The 18,948-nt window shown below is 38.6% G+C and overlaps 2 protein-coding genes across 5 annotated transcripts in view; one reads left to right on the top strand and one right to left on the bottom strand.

Annotated features, from left to right (window-relative positions):
• Window positions 1-18,948, bottom strand: part of LOC105194444 (glutamate receptor 1) — a 211,217-nt gene that overhangs the window by 11,663 nt on the left and 180,606 nt on the right. For all 4 annotated transcript variants that reach the window (XR_005575617.1, XM_039453919.1, XM_026137208.2 and 1 more), the window contains exons 5-13: window positions 10,059-10,191; window positions 9,016-9,136; window positions 6,523-6,687; window positions 4,682-4,894; window positions 3,549-3,656; window positions 3,204-3,314; window positions 2,988-3,108; window positions 2,379-2,473; window positions 304-527 (exon numbers count right to left, since the gene is read on the bottom strand). Coding sequence is in view for 3 of the 4 variants with exons in the window: in XM_039453919.1 (XP_039309853.1) it covers window positions 304-527; window positions 2,379-2,473; window positions 2,988-3,108; window positions 3,204-3,314; window positions 3,549-3,656; window positions 4,682-4,894; window positions 6,523-6,687; window positions 9,016-9,136; window positions 10,059-10,191 (1,291 nt within the window). In the remaining variant the exon portion in view is untranslated. The remainder of the gene's footprint in view (window positions 1-303; window positions 528-2,378; window positions 2,474-2,987; window positions 3,109-3,203; window positions 3,315-3,548; window positions 3,657-4,681; window positions 4,895-6,522; window positions 6,688-9,015; window positions 9,137-10,058; window positions 10,192-18,948) is intronic.
• The window catches only part of LOC120358723 (twist-related protein 1-like), a 142,973-nt gene that overhangs the window by 97,790 nt on the left and 26,235 nt on the right, over window positions 1-18,948 (top strand). The window lies entirely within an intron of this gene.

Below are 18,948 nucleotides of genomic sequence, written 5' to 3'. Positions count from 1 at the left end.
GAATGTTTTGATTAATGTTATTAATATAAGTTCTTCGCTTAATTGTGGAACGAGCAACGCATCGATTATTTTATGATTTTTCATAATTAATACTTGGATTAGCTATAACTACAAATTAATAATGTATAAGGTCTAATAAGATACATTTCATCAATCATATTAGTATGCAGAAGGGTGAAGATAATAAGCTCGCGTCGATCTCTGACTTGAACTGCTATGTATTTAATCTAAAAATATGTATTTTCTCGCCGATATGTACATTTCTCGTGAAAAGATTATAACTGTTGATAAAAAATTTCTTACCTCGAGACAATAAACAGGACAATGGAAACTGCGATGTAAGAGAAAATAACGCACACCCAAATCTCCTTGCTCAGCGGATTTAGAAAGCTGAAGACCCCGGGTTTTTGCTTGATAGGTTTTTTTATCATAATGCTAATGCCGAGAGACATAAACGGTTTACTAAAATCGATCACGCGTTCTCGTTCGGAGGTGATGGTCAGAGGAGCAATCGCTATGTCGGCTTCCTGCGAATCGAATAAGGTATTTGATGTAAATATTAACATTAAAATTATAATTAAATAATAATGCAATGGTGAAAACGTTAATTTTTAAATTATTTTAAGCAAAAAATTTGATAATTATAATTGATCAATATGTGAATATATAATTAATTAAAAATTAGTCTTATTTGATCAGAACTGTATCTTAGGATGAAAAGGAATATTGTAACGCGGAACAAAAGCGGAAATAGTTAATAACAAGCATTTTTCAGTTTTTGAAACAGTATCCAAAAACTGCGGAACTCGTGATTGGTTTCGTTTTGGTGCAAATGTTGAATTTCATTATGTGGCTACTGCTATTTATACATGAATGAGAAATAATATTTTAAATATTTTTACATATGTGTGTGTGTGTGTGTGTGTGTGTGTGTGTGTGTGTGTGTGTGTGTGTTTTTAAACATCTGCACCGTATTGCATTTTTTTGTCCAAAAAAAGCTTGTTTAATGCATTTTTTGCACTTTTTTCTTTGTACGAGTTGGTATGAACGGGACGTGCAAGAGACACTTTTCCACAAAATATTACACTACTAATATTATAAATGTATCAATACACATGTATCTAATACTGAATAATAATAATAAGAAGAAGAAGAAGAACAACTTAAAGAACAACGGTATTTCACTGCGCGATATCTAAGAGGATAGCATCTCTCTTTGAAGTTTTGTTCAAATAAAATCGCGTAACGGAAAAAGTGCAAAAAGTACAATAACTGAGCTTTTTTGAATAAAAAGTACAGCATGGTGCAGCTACAGTTGCATTCTTACATGTTCTAGGAATATCGTACAATTTCTCCATTACTCCCAATGTATGGTGTAGATGTTTGAAAAAAAAATAAATATAAAAATATGTGTAAAAATACTTGAAACAATATAAACCAAGTCTTTTTCTTTAGTAGCTTGAATTTCTGATTATTTCTGATTTATGTGATCGTAGTAGCTATAATGAAATCCAGAGTTTGGACCAAAGCGAATCTAATTACGAACGTTCCGCAGTTTTCAAAAACTGTTTCAAAAACTGAAAAATGCTTATGATTGATTTTGCTTTTTTTCTGCATTACAATATTTCGCTATATGAGTTTGCACCTTTAGTATTTAATATTTCTTGTGCAATTTTATATGTATACTATTATAATTTTATATAATTATTTTTATATAATAATTTGCACACTTTTTAACGTAACAATAAATATAATTTGGAAAACAAAAATGAATAATAAGACAAAAAAGATACAACCGCAAAATTTACTATGCTAATCATGCATAATTTATGTTTTTAGTATTTTTTTCTGCATAACTATATTTCTATTTTTTTAATTATTATTACATTTATGACTAGTTTCCTATTTTTATTCACATAAAATAATTTGGGGAAAAATGTTAGAATTACACAATTTCTCAAATTTTAATGCCTTGTAACGGATTTTTCAATTTTGTATTTTATCATCAGCATTTTCTGAAACCGCGGAAACGTGCATACCTACATACGATGTAGCTGAAAGCTGGAATGCTTTAGACTTATCCTAAATGCCCACCAGATGGAACTTAAAATCGAATCGCGACTAACGAGCTTGCAAGCTCAGGGCATCTAGTGGAGCAGGTTCAAACTCGCTGTCGGGAGATAAAACAGCTCCTTCGTAGAGCACTTGGACTATACGGCTACGCGACGATCAATAGTCCCTCCCCCCTTGCGAGAAGCTGGGTTCAATTACTCGAGGCGTCTTTCCGCGTAAACTTCCGGGGAGACTGGTTTCGGGAGAGAGGAAAAAGCGCCCCGCGTTGAGGATGTAGCGGATACAACGAAATTACTGGAACTTACCTTTCTGATAAGCTCCCCGACCATGCCGTCCCAACCGCCCGGAACGTCCTGGCTCTCGGTGCCGTATTTTCTGTCCTTCACGATCCGCAGCTCGTCTGAAAATTCGTAAGAAAGTACTTTACGGGGCGCGCGAAACAGCATTTCTTCCGCGGAACTTTTTCCATTATCGATTCCGTGCGCGGAAGAGGCTTCGTTACGTCTTTTAGGTACTTGTCAAGGGTGGGGCTGACTTCGGCAAATTTCGCTCATGATAAAAGTAATTCTTGCTTGAATTATTAATTCTTGTGCGAGTTAAATGAGAGTCGTTAGCATTAATAATTAAAAATTACTCGGAAGCGTACGCCGCCGGAGGGAAGCACCGAAACAAAGACTGTGGTCTCTTTCTTCTTTTTCTCTTCGTCATTGTTTTACTATATCTTGTAGACATTAAGTAAATTCCGAGAAAATAAATGTTTCGAATTAAAAATGATAATTTAATAATAGTAATTAGATTGTTTTTGCTTTTGATAAATGTATACATGTATTAAAGTAAATGATGTAAAGTTATATGTATACGCAACATATATTATCGTAATTTTTAAAGAAAGTTACTTGTCATTGTAAACTTACATGATATGCCCAATTTCTTTGCGATAAGATCAGCTAAGTCTTTGCAGTAGCCTTCATAACCGTCATTTCCACTTAATACTTCACCCGTGTCCGAAATTTTTCTCATCATGTACGGATCCTCCTATTAATCGAAATCACCACGTTATTGTTTTATAATTGATCTCAATCGTTTACGAGTTGCATATATAATATATAAACACACAATTATTATCTTACCATTATCGTAGTAATGATGTAAGTTTTATTCTTTTCGATTTCATGCGGACGAAGTCGTACGTATTTCGCAGCTATTGCTTGAAAACCAGCCTCATCGGTCCATTCGGCAACCTATAACAATAAATTTACGTTGTTTCCTTAGTATAAATTTTTTAGGAGAGACACATCGTGCAAAAAGAGAATTTCAAATATATATATAATGAGAAAGTAAGATATAAGTAAATGTATTAGTTAGATGATGTAGTTGTGACAATGACGGATTACTTAAATAATTTACGGATTTTTAATTGTAGAATTGTCAATTATTAGAGAATTAAATATGTTACATATTTTTTAAATACTCACTTTCACCATAGCGCTGTTAACAGTCATCTCGACGACGTGAAGCGTATAATTCTGTCGTCGTCCGTCGTCATTGAACCGTATCTCTCCTGTCAACCCTTCGATCTCGACCTGCAAGTGAATAAATTCTAATAGCACTTTTTGTACCTTGCTATAAAAATTCGATATTTATTTGCTATTACATAGTTTTACGAAAATAAATGTAAAGATACAATAAGCACCATTGTTATACAACATTTTTGGATGTCGAAAAATGACAGAAGTTATATATAAAAAAAAATAAATTATAAATATCAAATACACATAAAAGTAATTACTATTTATTTTAATTTTTAAATTGCCATCAATAAATTTATTACAATAAAAAGTAATATTTTTTATTGAAAATGATTTTTAAGTTTGATAGAAACGTTAGCATTCAACGCAAAAACGACTATTATTATTAGGATTAGCCAAAGTATTATCATCTGTCGGAATTTATTGTACAAATCATTCCGATGTTAAATCTTTTGTCCTTTTTTTTTTCTTGTCACGCAAGTTCCATCTTGACATGATAAATTGTCAAACGGTTGCGGATTAAAAGGCAAAAAAAGTTACGAGAGTAACGGCATGTATACGTAAGGACGGAATGACGGAGGACTATTTGACGCGAACGCAGGAATTCCGTTAGAGTCGGAATAACCGCCAATTACTGTCAAGAGCAGAGATACGTCGAGGAGGGTCCGTGGCAATTTCGGTCGCCACGGTATTTCGCAACACATTGAGTATTCCTGTCCTCTGGATCGTGTCTCGGGAATTTGAAAATAAATTACCTATATTTTCGGCCAATGCGCGATCACGCGTTGTCACACGCATTATTAAAATATAAATTTGAATATAATAAAGTATTTAATGATAATAAATATCCACCGTATCAAAAATTGATGAACAGAAATCTAAAATTTAACGTGCAGCAATTTACGTTTATTCGCGTATTTACTTAATTCGATATACAATGGCAAATAATACATAATTCATTGTAGGATTATAGAAGAAATAAATAATGGTACGTTTATATATTTGGGCTTAATCTATAATAATTGTAGAGTTGTCACATGCATTTGTGTTATTTTTGCTAATTGAATATATTTTTTTACCTTTCTTAAAAGTCTGGAAATTTTGTCACCATGTTCCCACGGAGTAACCCAACCGCGATTATGGTAGCAATCCAAAGGTTTAGTTCCATTTATGGGCTGATTGCTGCTCGACGTTACTCGTCTCATATTATTTTTGTCGGTCCTCTTTCTCAGATACTTGTTGAAGGCTTCAACCAGAACGAACACAGCGTCGTACATCAGAGCGGCTTGTGCCTAATTTCGATACACAATTGCGCAATGAATTAATTCGTACAGTTTTTGCACACAAATGCAAGGAATAAATTCTTTTCTACTTTCACTCTTCTCGTTGTTTGTCGTGACGTACCGATTTTCGAAAAATAAGAATTCTCTCTCTCTCTCTCTCTCTCGATAAAAATGTTCCTTCGACGTTCTACATTCTTGTGATAGAACTCCATCCCTCGATAGGATCAAGAATTTCGCGAGATCGAGAGAGGGATTCATCGTTACGTTGTGGCGTACGTAAATTCACAGAGACAAGAGTACCTCGGGCAATTCGCCAGTGTTGGAAAACCGCGTTTGGTGCTCGCTGAATATAACGATCGGGCACGATAATCGTTGCATTAGATTGCATGCGGCCTGTCTCCGAGAGAGCTTTCAGATCCGTAGATAGTGTCCCACACAACTTTACCCCGAAATCCCGTTAGTAGTATATCCATTTTAGGGATTATATCCTCCGCTTCTTGTAACACAGCGAAAATCATGCAAAACGGTCGAGTACGTTTCTTTGTGTCACGTTTTCGTGAAGGATTAGAAATAAAACTAACAAATAAATATATAATAAAGCAAAGGAGAACGTTATTATAATATAATAATGATTATGTTTAATATATTCAGTATTTTTGGTAATAAAATGTGGCAAATAGAGAAAATTTTATTTTTTATGAAAAATTATAGATTGACATTACTTTTATAAAATTATAATTCCGGCAGCTAATCTACATCTCACATAATTGTTTTGATAATTTAATGAAATTATTTTCGAATTTCTATTTAGCTAAATTTTTAGATTCTTTAATAAAAGATTGTTTCATTTTTTATTTTTTTATTTTGATTCGAAATTCAGTTTTACGTTACCTAACGATCCATTGTATCAAAGTTAGTTTAAATGTCATGTACTAGCGATTATCGGATAGAAAATGGTTCTCTGATAAAGTATTTTATAAAACAGTGTGGTAGTACCAGAGACCTACGTTGTCGTGCATCGTTAAACATCAGTCAGTTTTTGTTAGATTCGTACAAGAAGCTAAGAAAAAAAAAAATGTTAACGCGCGGATGAAGGAAAGGTCATTAAGAAGACGAAACGCGGTCTGCGCACGGACTGGCACGGTCGAGCGAGCGGCACTTTATAAACGCGCTGAAAAGTCCAAGTTTCTACATGCGGGTGCAGTTTAACAAGTTTGGTCTCAAGCCACCGTGCGCACAAAGACACACGGGCGCGAAGGAACGAGACGAGATCGCGCGTGCGAACGAGATCCGCGGCGATTCTTGTTTGATTCTCGTTTCTCGTACGAAACTTTCGTACCGTGTCACCGTCTCCACCCGTCGCGTCGCGTCGTCCACCGGTACGTCGTCGCGTCGTCGACGACGGGTACTCGAGGAAGATGAAGAAACCTAAGAAAGTGTTTGCTCCACCGGGAGGGGAATCGTCGCACTCGGGAGGTATTCCGAGGCTTTCGCACGGAAGGTAGTTTCCCCTCTGGACGCAAGCCGTGAAAGCGCGTGTAGGAGCTGCGCCCCGTGGATGGGGAAGACAGCCGTGAGAAAAAGTGACGACGGGGTCTCGCAGGGGAGGCACTGGTGATACGTGAACATATACGTACGGAAATGGATTCACGACCGGCGCCTTGAGACGTGGCGGGATCCAGACGATGCCAGCCGGCCAGGAAATCCTTGACGTGAGGTCGAGTGGCGTCCACGATGCGAAAGCCCGTGATGTTGATGGCGCCATACTCGATCACCTCGCTCTCCCATCGGTCGTCCATTATCTGATTACAGCGAAATATACGGGAATATTGGTACGTGAGAAGAGAATGCATGGGATCTGCGAGATGCACGCTGCACAGGATATTCTTGTTCGCTCGCGCGACAAAGGTTGCCGTAGGTCTTACACAAGCCTCCATTTCACCTTTCGGCGTTCTAAAGGGGGCAGTCTATAGTTTCGCGAAAAGCGTCTGCCTGACGACGAGGCTCTTGATCTTTCGTCGCGTCTTTAAAGTCTACTCGAGAACAGGCACTCGAGTCACTGTAATATTATTACGGCGCGTTATTACCGCGTTTCCTTTGTTCCCTTGTGAAAAACGTAATAGGACTGACGTCTCGATTCCAACTTAGACCCGCTGTATTTAATTACTCGCGCTCGAATGCAACTACCGTTTCAGTTTTATGCTGATATTGCGTTGTTACTGCGTATTATGCGCGGCGAAACCTCGAAAACGGTGAAAAGCTCGTTGTTCGTGTTAACGCGCGGCAGTTCTTCCGAACGACGAGACGAGAGAAGGAGAGAGGGAGCTAAGAGGAGAGGAAAACGCGTATTACGCTTGCAAAACGATAAGTCCAATTAAAATTGCGATTACTTATTTTCGCGATCGTTAAACTAACGAGCAAAGTATGGAGAATAGATTTGAGTCGAAGGGCGGCCCCGGAAACGGCGGGCGGTATCGGAAGAAACATTTTCGAAAGTGGCATAATAATGATTTCCATTTAAAATTGAATTAATAATATCCAGTATCTAATTGCAATGTGTTATTATTAAGTGTTATTATTAGATTTCGCATCTCGTAGCTCGCGGCTGATCCGTCCGCTACTTTACTACTGCGCGGCCATCCACCATCATCCATCAACCGGCTGGATGGAGATAATACGTGGACGCTGTTAACGTTGTATGCGTGTTTAACTTCGTCGCGAACGAGTTCGCCACGTTACCAGTTTAATTTGCCGGTCTGATATCATCCCGTCCGCCATTGCAGCGTTGACTTTTGAACTTTTACATTTGCGGTCAGAGAGCGGATAAAGTTTTGTAATATCCGACATTGCTAGTTGTTCAACAACTATTAGGTCCGTATTTAGACTCGCGTTTCTACTGACGAACTTGGCTAAAGAGGCCAGAATTTTATGGATACATAAATATGTCGGTGAATTGAAAATTGAGAAATGAAATTAGCTCTCTCTCTCTCTCTCTCTCTCTCTCTCTCTCTCTCTTCTTTCTCTCTACTAGTTAAACGTCGCAATTGTCCTCTCCGGTCGTTGAATTCTCAAGTTGCTCATCGTGGAGGAGAGGAGGCGGAAGTAAAGAGGAGAGAAAGGCGAAGGATGCGAATGGCGGAAAGTGGGAAAATGTGCGAATCGACACGTCTGCGCCCCGGTCGCGCAACCGTTTCGAGAATGACGCGATAAATGACAATGGCGTGTCTCGTAGAGAGACAGAACTAGATGTACATGCAGGTATGTACAACTATCTTCTCCGTCGCCGGAGTGTAATGCCGTCTGCTCTTCCGCAGCAACTCGCTGGAAGCCGCTAAACACAAGCAAACTGTCCTCTAAATTCTAAAGTACGACGGAGACATCACCGGCGAAGATCTCGCCCCCCACAACGGAGCGTTTCGTGTCAGTTTGAGCGACGGTTCTCGCTTGTTTCGAAAATTTCGCCATGCTGCGAATTAATCTCACCATCCTGTTATAACGCAGATGGTGTACAAGTGAGAGCACTTTCGCGCAGTAAAGCGAAAGTCACTGTTTTGCATACCGAATTTTCCGGCTGGAGAAGCGTAGAAATGAGAGTCACCGATGTTTAAGTAAAAAGGGAGAAATTCTCGATTAATTACACAAAATAATAATCATCTTTGTTTTAGTAATGTTACGCTATTGTTTATGAAACATTTAATTGTTATCTCTTTCTTTCTTCTTCTTTTGCAACGCAATTGTGTTAAACAATAACAGAAGGATTGTTGATCGATGAGAAAACACAACTAATTAAAGATAAATATAAAATCACATGAGAAATATCAGTTCCGTTACCATTCAAATATGACTGAAGACTCTTCTTTAATTATGTTTAAGATAAAAATTTCATTTTAATTTAATTTTATTGTTTTAAATTAATGGTTTAATAATAGTTATTTGTCTTAAACGATTGTTATTCATGAAGCGTTAACACGGTATTTCGTTCGCACGCGAAGACGTTCCACAAGCGAGCATTTTATGGAGAAAATATTTTTCGGACAGTATGACTTGGGAAAATTAACTACGAGACAGAACGAGAGCGAGACTTGGTAATGAGCGGTTGAATTAATTAAGTTCTATTTTGTTCGACTCACCAAGCCACTCAGCAGATAATGATACGTCCTCTTTCCCAAGGCTACGTCTCTCACGTGGCTGACGACGATATCCTTCGCCATGTCCGTCGGACAGTCGAGAACGACGTATTTGTTACTCCATCTGCAATATTTTAATGACATTCATTGGGATTCAATTGTCCGAGCGGGAGATGAGAGGGACTCGCGACGTTGAATTCTCCATTGGTAGGGTGACATAAGTCTCGCGCGCTTTGGTTCGCCGCAATTCGCGCGCTGCGTTAACGCGTGGCTTTGTCGCGTTTGATCGATGCACCGCGGAGTTTCCGCGCTCATTTCGTTTGTAATAATTGGATATTGTATGGCAATTTGCAATAACGCCGTTGTTTTCGGTAACTACTACGCCCGGCCAATTCAAACCACCGCGATGGCAATTACTCGCTGTTGTTGATTACTTGCATTGCGCAAATGCGTAGCCGCTGGTGAATTGTACCGCGAATATGCCAACTTGCATGCTGCGACCAGCCTTATCCGTCACGGTTGGTATGCCATTTTGCAAGAAAATAACGGTTATGCAAAATCACCGCGCGAGTGCAGATGTTAAGATTAGTATTCAAATAGCTACATTCTCTTTTACTTCTATTAACGGTAAATAAAAAACGTGAAATTTATTATCCAATAACATTTTAATTGAATATAAACAAAATTGTTTTAATTATTTTAGATTGCGCATTTCAACGCCATGCATTATCGTAACGTATTCCCAAAACTTGAACTTTTTCACATGTATCCGTCGAAATGTTCTTGTGAATATAAAATAATAACTACATTAATTGTGAAATTAATTTTAAATTTTAAATTTATATATCTTTCTGTGTACAGTATCTCAGAGCAAAAATCACATCGAGATATATGGTTGGAACGTGTACTCATAAAAAAGCGTGTTATCATAAAAAAGAACTTAATGTTTGTACTAAGGAATATTGAGTATTGGTTTTGTGATGTATCCGGCGGGAGGGGCTTTTTTATTTGTTTGTATTGTATTCGCTTCAATGAAAAAGACTCACCGATTAAGCTCCTCCAGACTACGTAGAAAATCGATCGCCTCTGACATGTTCTGTATTCTCTTGACGGTTTCGACTTGAAAGGACTCGTTGCCTGGTTTCAACCCCTGATAAATCTGCTGCAGCCTGAGTAGTCCTGAAACCCAAGAGCGTTTAATTAAATTATAGGAAACGCTTATATGCTCACTTCGCTATATGGGTTCGACATAGGCTCGAGTTGCCACTCGTCGTTGTGTGTGTCTTCCGAAAATTACATACGCACGATTGCGCATTACATAGACCATGTCGTAATTCATTGGCAGCCTCTGTTCAGTCTGCGGTTTCTCGCGCAGTGTGAAATATCGCCTGTCTACGGGCAATGCCTCTAAGTTATAGAGAGTGTCGTAGATTGCTCGATTTGACCCGCCTCATATTTTTGGCAACGACAAAATTTAATCGCGTCATAATGCACCTTTGCACTAGTGGCGTCATACATATGTATGTAATTCTATGTTATTGACGTCAAAAGTGTAATACGTTCTTACTTTTATTTCTTATGAATATTTATATAGCATTATATACATATATATGTGTATGTATTTGAATTATAACAGTGTTAGAAAAATGAAGAGAGTTAGAAGAGTTATTATTTATTACTATTTAAAAAGTTAATATTTATACGAACAATTTAAATAATCCATTAGTTTTTGAATTGCTTAAGAGATCAGTTTTTAATTAGCTATATTTCTCTGTAATCCTGTGTCTATCTTTATTTTTTAAATTTTGCACGGTTAAATCTTTACACTATTTAAGAGATAGTCTACATTGAAAATATGAAGGAAAGTAGCCGCTCGAAATATAAAATATTTATACGTTTTATATGTAATAGATCTTGAATTTTTAGTATAGATATTCACATAAATCGCTAAATCCGTGGATCTGTGTACTCTCGCGGTCTTCCACCGACTGAAATATCCACGCATCTCCAAATATATAATCACACAAATATATACACATTGCGTATCTGTAGTTTCTGGCAAATACACTATTCGAATTATATGCAGTATGTTATCGTGAGATACGATCAAATACCAGTATGTGTGCTCACGTGCATGTGCGCGAGGCGCAGCGGGAACGAGAGCTCGAGGCGGGGGTAGATTCTGATCGGACGTCTCGTAAATTCGTGGAGGAATCTATGGCGTTACAAAATAGAGAAGCGCCATTTAATCGCGCTCATTGCACCGCGAGGTCGCGCCAACGTCTTAACCGCCCGCCGTGCACATTTTGGGTCATTCGCCCCGGCATAACAACGCACTTGACCTCCCCCGAACTCGTCGTTACTTTTACGATCGCGGCCAGCCGGCGTAAGTTACGGCGGCGTATTGCACGACGCAGACGTGCGGTGAGTTACGGCGTAAGGAATTTTTGCTGGCGGTTCCGCGTCGCGGTCGCACGATGAAAACATCGGTCAGAAAAAAAATTGGCAAGACGCGGAACGGTGCTTCCGAACATCGCGGAGCAAGCTGGAAGAACAGCTTTGAAAGTGGGGAGGGTTCTCTCAGATGGGAGAGAAATATGAAGGCCCGACTGGTACGCGCTTCTTAAATATATTTAAGAGTGATATTTGCTTACGAGAAAGAAGTGATTGGAATGGAGGCATATTATTTTTTTAAATCTGAAAATTACAAAAACGTTTAATACAAGATTTTTATCCTGATACTCGCGGAAGAAAAAAAGTTGATTAAAAAATACGTTCTTTTAGTTTTTAATAACACAAAAAAACAGATGAAAATAGGACAAAGGCTTTCAATTATTTGTTTTTACATTTTAAACTTCGATACAACTCTCAATTTTCAATATTTAAATAAAAGAATTTGTTCGCGTATATAGAAAAAACAAAACGCGATAGAAAAGGGAACGGAAAGCATTAATACAGCTTAATGGGACGCCGGATGCAGGAAACATGGTGTTAGAACGCGAAACGTATCTGGTCCTATCGCTATATTTTTTCTGCCGTCAGGCACGAGAAAGATGACCAGGTTAACGAGCGCGAATCTGAAACTGCGCGCGTACATACATGTCCGCTCGAGCGTTGCAAAAGAGCTTGACATTTCGATGAGTGCTATTGGTTTCTCGCGAACGCCATTCCCACTTCAATTCCAACCCTTTTACCTCATTTTTCTTGCAACGATGACTCTGACATCAATGTCTAATTCGAAAATCACTTTCTTTCCACCGCCTCTCATCATTACTGAATAGAAACTTTAGAAACTAAAAGGCCATGAATCAGCGATGAAAGAAACATGCTTTCATAATTTATGAATAGAATATTGTACATATATGAGCATGAAAGTGTACGAAGATAAAAATTTCGAAAATAATATTTCGAATTAATTAGCGCTCTTAATTTATTTTTTTGGTGAATTATTTTTCTTTGAATATTCTAACGAGAAACTTTTACAATAAAGCTCCGAAGCAAAAACGATTCTGCAATGTCAAAATTTAATCGCGGCAGATTAACATGACGAACCGTCGCGATGCGCTTGCATCGAGCTTACCATTAGCGAAGTTTTTAATTACGAGTTTACGTTATCTGAAATTTCAGTATCGAATTTCTTTGCATCCCGGAAACCCGCGTTAATCGAACGTACGATTTATCTGCCATATGCCGGAAACACACGTAAACTACCTCGTTATGCCTTCTACGTATACACTATCCCTTTAGTCATTATAGTCGAGTCGCAGCAAGTACAAGAGACGTCGGTAATCGCAAAGTTGCCTTTGAAGTCCCGATGCTCGTTTGTAAAGCGTACGTGTGCACAATATCCATATCATTGAGGGACATGGATATGCGTGCAGGGTAAATAATAATTTTCAAATTTCAGAGAACTCATGTCGAGAGAAGGCTTTGATATGTCGTTCGTTTCGTTAGCGCGAATTGCGATTCCAACAAGCGTATCTGTAAACATGCACGCACTGTGAACTTAGGATGCTTGTGCATTAAGAATCTCTTTGACTTGTTGTATAATCGCAGCGTACAAAACACATGTACAACTCCTGAACCAAAATGACGTACTGACGTTGGTTAAGTTTATTTTCAATTTTTGCGTCAATTCTCCTAGCAACAAATCTTTTATTTTTTGCTCTTTCTCTCTCTCTCTCTCTACAGTTTGCGCTTATCGTTATATCATCGGCGATCTCTCGTACCAATATTCGTAATGGAATATTTTTAAGTTCGTCTTTTTGTACATACGAGATATTAAGCCCTCTATTGTATTCACACCATTTATGTCCCATACACATTCAAGATTTTACGTGAATCAATTCAATGGTACTCTCTGTACCAAGAGCTCTGGTTGGTGGTACGATCAACAACTGAAATATTTCGGTTGTACAAGAGTTCAGTGGTGCACACAGATACGTACACGATACATACACACAATTTCTATTTTTAAAAGATTAAATATATCCGCAAACACAAATAAGTTGTATTAAATGGAATAGTAACGTAAATTTTAATTCTTTTATTTGAATTTGCTTAGAACACAACTTGATTATCTGCAAAAAAAGAGAGAATTTAATTTATCTATAACTTTGATTTATTTTTTATATTAATTATCCACTACTTTATGCGTATAATCGTATTCTTCTTCATTTCGTTTTTCTTTTTTTGAAAAAGTTATAATTTGCATTTTTTGTGCGATAAAAAATTCGATTTTTATAGTTTTAATAAAAGCGTTTGATCGTGTGGAATGCTTATCTCGTACATTCATATGAAAAGAAATTGACTTGATGCTATCGCAGGTGCGCGCGCGTGAAGCCATGGTAAGACACGCGATCCAATTGTGCCCGGTGACGTTCAATATATTTCGAATCACGAAGCGACCTACCGACTTCCATGTCCCATTTGCAACTACGAAACGACTAATTATCGACGCGTCGCCGACGTCGATCGGCAGGCACAGAAAGCTAAAGGAGAATGGACTTGCATGCGTAACGACTGCAATGTTTGCGAGTACGCGCGAACAATTTTCTCTTTCCCTCCCTGTGGATGGAAGATAATCTGAAAATATTCTCCCCAATGCTCTATTACGGAATGTTTTATTGCGTTTTATAAATTGATATTGCAAATAAACAAATTGTAAACTCTGCACGTGAGTTAAAATATTGTTTATTTATTTCTGATATTATATAAATTGGAAATCGATAATTTTGTAATATTTTTTAATTTAATTGAATTCCTTGATGTTATTTCCTTTATAACGTTACGTTTGCGCTTACAGAGTTTGATGCACCTGTTTATTTAAATTAATTTCTTCTGGACAACTCAACGGTTTACTCGCACAAACTGCCAATTGCGAAACTAATTACGAAACACGATCTTCATGAAAGTTCGCATTCGAGTTTTATAAATTGCTACGTTTGGCTTCAGAGCATTTAATAGACTTCATTTGATTTGAATTTTCTAGCATTTACTGATATAACACTCAAGTAATGACATTGTTTATTACGAAACTACGAACACTGCCTATTTCCAGTTGTCCGATAGACAACGAAGCTTAACAACACAAAATTGAAATTCATTTACTAATCAGAGCTTAACGTATGTGCTTAAATCAGCGAAAGCCGATTAAAATTTGAAATTTCTCTTCGTTCTATTGTTAAAATGGGCAATTAAGAGGAATGAGCTGAGTCATAAAGCAAATTAAATGTAGGTACATTATGTCGAAAAAGTTCATCCAAGTGTTATTAATATGCAAAATACATCTATATATTTATCATTAAATACATTTGATGTGTATGCTTAAGGTAGAAAAATCGTAAAATTGAAAGAGTTTCGGAATTTGGAATAACATCAATTAACGTTCTTGTTTATTTTTGTTTACTTTTGTTAATTTCCATTGAGCGTGTTGTTTATTCGTTACGGAATTTTAAAGTTTATCGACGCTTTCAGATCGAGATTTTAATACAAAGAAAAGCTTTCCCTTTGAAAAGGTAACTGGTTAACGTTTTTCCGCGCATCGGATCGCTGTTGAAGGAGCTTGATCGAGGACTTTCTCCTTCGAAGCGCTCCTCCGAGACTGTTGTAGCCAATAAATGCTTCAATAACCTTTTTATTCGATAACTATGTTCGCAGGCGTGATAACTCGATTCTGGCGCCTCGTATCTGTTGTTATGTGCTTAAGTGCGATGTTGCTGGGACAAACACACCGCCGCGTTCCTCTATTTCTCCTAACTTATTTTCGCCCGACTTACACTAAATAGAAGTCGGGAACTGCTTCTGGAGCGGGTGGATGCCTCAAGAAGCAGTTCAGCAACCCGCACTGCTGCACCGCTTCCCAACTTCGACGCAAGCTTCTTTTTGCGCGGTCTTCGGTCCCGTTCTTCGCAATTAGCGCCGTTCTCATCGCATCAACTACGATCGCAGTCTCACTCTTGTATGCGGAAAAACCGCGTCCATGAAATTATACACTTTTGTATGATTCTGTATCAAGTACAACAAAATACAGCACACCAATTTTATAAAAGACTACACAAATAAGTTAACCGTTTCTTCTAATCATTAAATCTTTTTCTCCGAACCGTCAGCATTGTCTTCGTCGCGAAGTATTAGTGATGCACAACGGTGCAGAACGGTGTGTTTCGTGAAAGACGCTAGACTCTCTCTCTTTCTCTCTGATGAAATTTACTTCGTAGACGATCCAACATGTTCTCAATCTCTATTTTTAACATGAAACAGTACATAGAATGTAGGGAGATGTTACCACGCTAATATCTTCGCATTGCGAAGTCGCATGTAACTCGACGACGTCTACGTGCAGACGCGAACGCAACCATCCGCGACCGCATAGACGTCCCCCGGGCAGGCACGCGGGAGTTAGTCTGGTACGGTGTGCGAGCAATCCCGTCTGCATCCCTCGTACTAGCGGATGGCCAGCGGTTTCTCGTGTCGCGTACTTCCAGACGAAAATGCCGTCGAGACTGCCGGAAACTAACGTCGCGATGGCGAAACAAGCAACGCGCCATCCCCGCGACGCGACGGGATCGACCGATGTCTGATTGTATCTATGTATGTACGACGGGGCTGTGCTTAAAGCGGAAGACGTCTTGTTACGCGCCACGAAGGCGGAATAAAAGTCTCCCCCTCCGTACCGGGTGCCCCACGAAATCTGCGCCCTTTTGTCACGGTAATTTCTGCCCTCGCGACAGCTTTATCAAACGTCAAACGACAGCTCTCGCCGTCCTTAATATTCGATTTATTAAATATTCTGTCGATCAAAGTTCAAATGGAAATTCCGTTGAGGCAATTAATGAACGGGTTGGTTATTATCTATCATATTTTCGCTCACTCGCGAAAAATGTTTTATATCCGATATTGTTTACATATCGCGTCAAAGTATTTTTCTTTGTTTAATTTTGTTTACTGTTTCTGAGAAAAGAACGAAAGTCTCTTGCAGTACACCCCGTATAAAGCAGCTCGCGAGGCATAGAAATACCACGCTGCACCTACGTGCAACTCGATTTTATCGAACGATCCTTCGCGATCGTGACTAAAATTTTAAACGAAAACTCGTCTTCCATCGGTGCATTTCAGGCAAGCTGTATCAGAAGTCTCTGTGGGGCGTATAGGTTCTTCTATATGATAAGCTTGAAATATATCGACTGTCATTTAATCGCGTGTAAGTGGAATTGTGGAAATTTCATGACTGCAGAGCGAAGAACTTGTTAGGATCGCTCAGTTAGTTTAAACAGCTACTCTCATTGATATTTTATTCAAGGGTGTTTTTCAAAGGCATAACGAGAGAAGATTACCTATTCTTGCATAAATTCGATATAATATTTTATTATATGATAAAAAGTCACAAAGTTATGGATGCTATAAACAGGAAAACATCTAGTAAATGTTGGCAACTAATAACTCAACGTTAAAATGCGATTATTAAGAAGCATGTTGCATTATCTCAAGGAAAGAGATGTTTATAATGTCAAAGGTAGTAAAAAATCTATGAGAAGTGAAGTGTAGCGAATTTCACATAAAGATAATAATAATCGCGACAAAGTACACGGTCACGATTTTTTATTGCATCGTAATAATTATTAATACGGAACTTGTATTTTATTTTCATCTATTTTTACTGTTTAAATATAATTTTTATTATTTTTTTATCTTTTATCCGTGACATTTGATTTAAAATAGCCATACTGTAGCCTCGCAGAATTTAAATAAAAAATCTTGTGGGAGCAATTGATGCAGCAATAAAAAAAACTCGATAACAACATTTTAACTATTAATTTTAATCGTGTGATTGCATGCGAACGAAGCCATGTAATTATCTAAAATCACTTAGTGCATTAGACGATTTTAACAAATGTCGTCGAGCGTTCAAGTAGATTTTCACCTTGAAACGGACATCTGATTAAGGCCTGTCTCCATATCTTAACCACGACGGACGTTTTGAGGTAACATCTGTGGCAGGCACGTCACCTCAAGAGAGACTCGAAGAGTCCGTCGCACCAGAATAACGGAGGTCTGATTAGCGTGTCCTATCACGTAATCGTCTTCAAGGCAATCCCTAATTCCTTCGTCTGTGTTCTTAATTTCGTGCATTGTTTGTCTTAAAACTGAGCCATTAGTTGCAAGGGCGGAAACTGACGGATGAACGGAAAGAAAGCCAACGGGAGAATCTTCGATTTCTTATTTTTTTTTCCTTTTTTTTCTTCTCTCATACTTTTGTCTCGGTTACGATGGCGAATTCTCGACATCGGTGCAGAAAATAGCGACCGTCAGAACTTTGGGAAAAACAGCGATCATCAGATACCGCTTTCATTCCAGTGTACTGGTTTTCTTTTACTTGAGCCGACATGGCGACATCGGGAAACTATGATGTTGTGAAAGTAAAAATAAATATATATTCGCGTCCTACGTAAAGTAATGATTAAAGCTTTGTAGCCGGAGAGAAAATCTATTTACGTAGTTTAATAAATTGTATAACCTCTAAGATGTTTTTTTATCACATGGATATTATTAATCGTCATTGCCGAGCGCCGCGCGTATCGATACCGAGGTCCATCATTATCGGTGACTAATTTTAACGCATCATGCAGAGCAGAATGCAGGATGCAATATTTTATCGCTTCCCTCCCTCTGACCGAAACATTCTGTCAGCGAAACAGTAAACAAGCGAAAATAGTTTGTTGCATTTAGTCAATGCATGAGGTACACAAGAGAAAAAAAAGAAGGGAATGCACTATTGAAGCGCTTCCTGTATCCAATAGTTTCAATTTCCCGTGTTTCGAATTTTTTGGAAACTTTTCAAAGTTTTCGGAAAGCGAATTTTCGAATAGTCATAAGCTGATTTTTTTTCTCGTTTTCCTCAGGCGCATGCCAAACCTTTTTATCAATCCGACCGAGTGTATTCGAATGGCTGAAAACCGGGCCTCTGTGAAACAACTGGCGGGAAGTGCCGAGCCGGTAGTATCGACGGCTCTTGAACGAGTAGCTGTATTTCGTTCGTTTGAAAATTGCGAGCAGGGGTATCGGTTTGAGTGCCGTCACTGGTTGTCGCGCGACGCGATCGATCACCGGAGCCGTTCGGCTCGTTCGCACCCGCGATAAAGATGCCGCGCGAAGCAAAGTGGTAGCAGGTGTCGCGTGGCGTCCACCTGCACATCTCGCAACCGGCTAGTCGAGCTTATTATCCCGTCGCCCACGCTCGCGTTTCAAACGTGAAGCCGCGCGATAACCGCAAACCGCGCAATACCGTACGTAATTTTCCATCGCCCTTTTAATTAGCATCCGTCGCGGCCGACGCGGCCAACGCGGCGCGACGCGCGGTAATTCTTGCAAACGTCGCGCGGGGAGGAAAGAATAAAAGAAGAATAAAAGTCGTGCGCGAAACCGACGTACGAAATT

This window comes from Solenopsis invicta, chromosome 9 (assembly GCF_016802725.1).
Source record: "Solenopsis invicta isolate M01_SB chromosome 9, UNIL_Sinv_3.0, whole genome shotgun sequence".
Classification (NCBI taxonomy): domain Eukaryota; kingdom Metazoa; phylum Arthropoda; class Insecta; order Hymenoptera; family Formicidae; genus Solenopsis; species Solenopsis invicta.
Note: the sequence above shows the minus strand (reverse complement) of the source record. Positions and strands in the feature narration are given on the sequence as shown.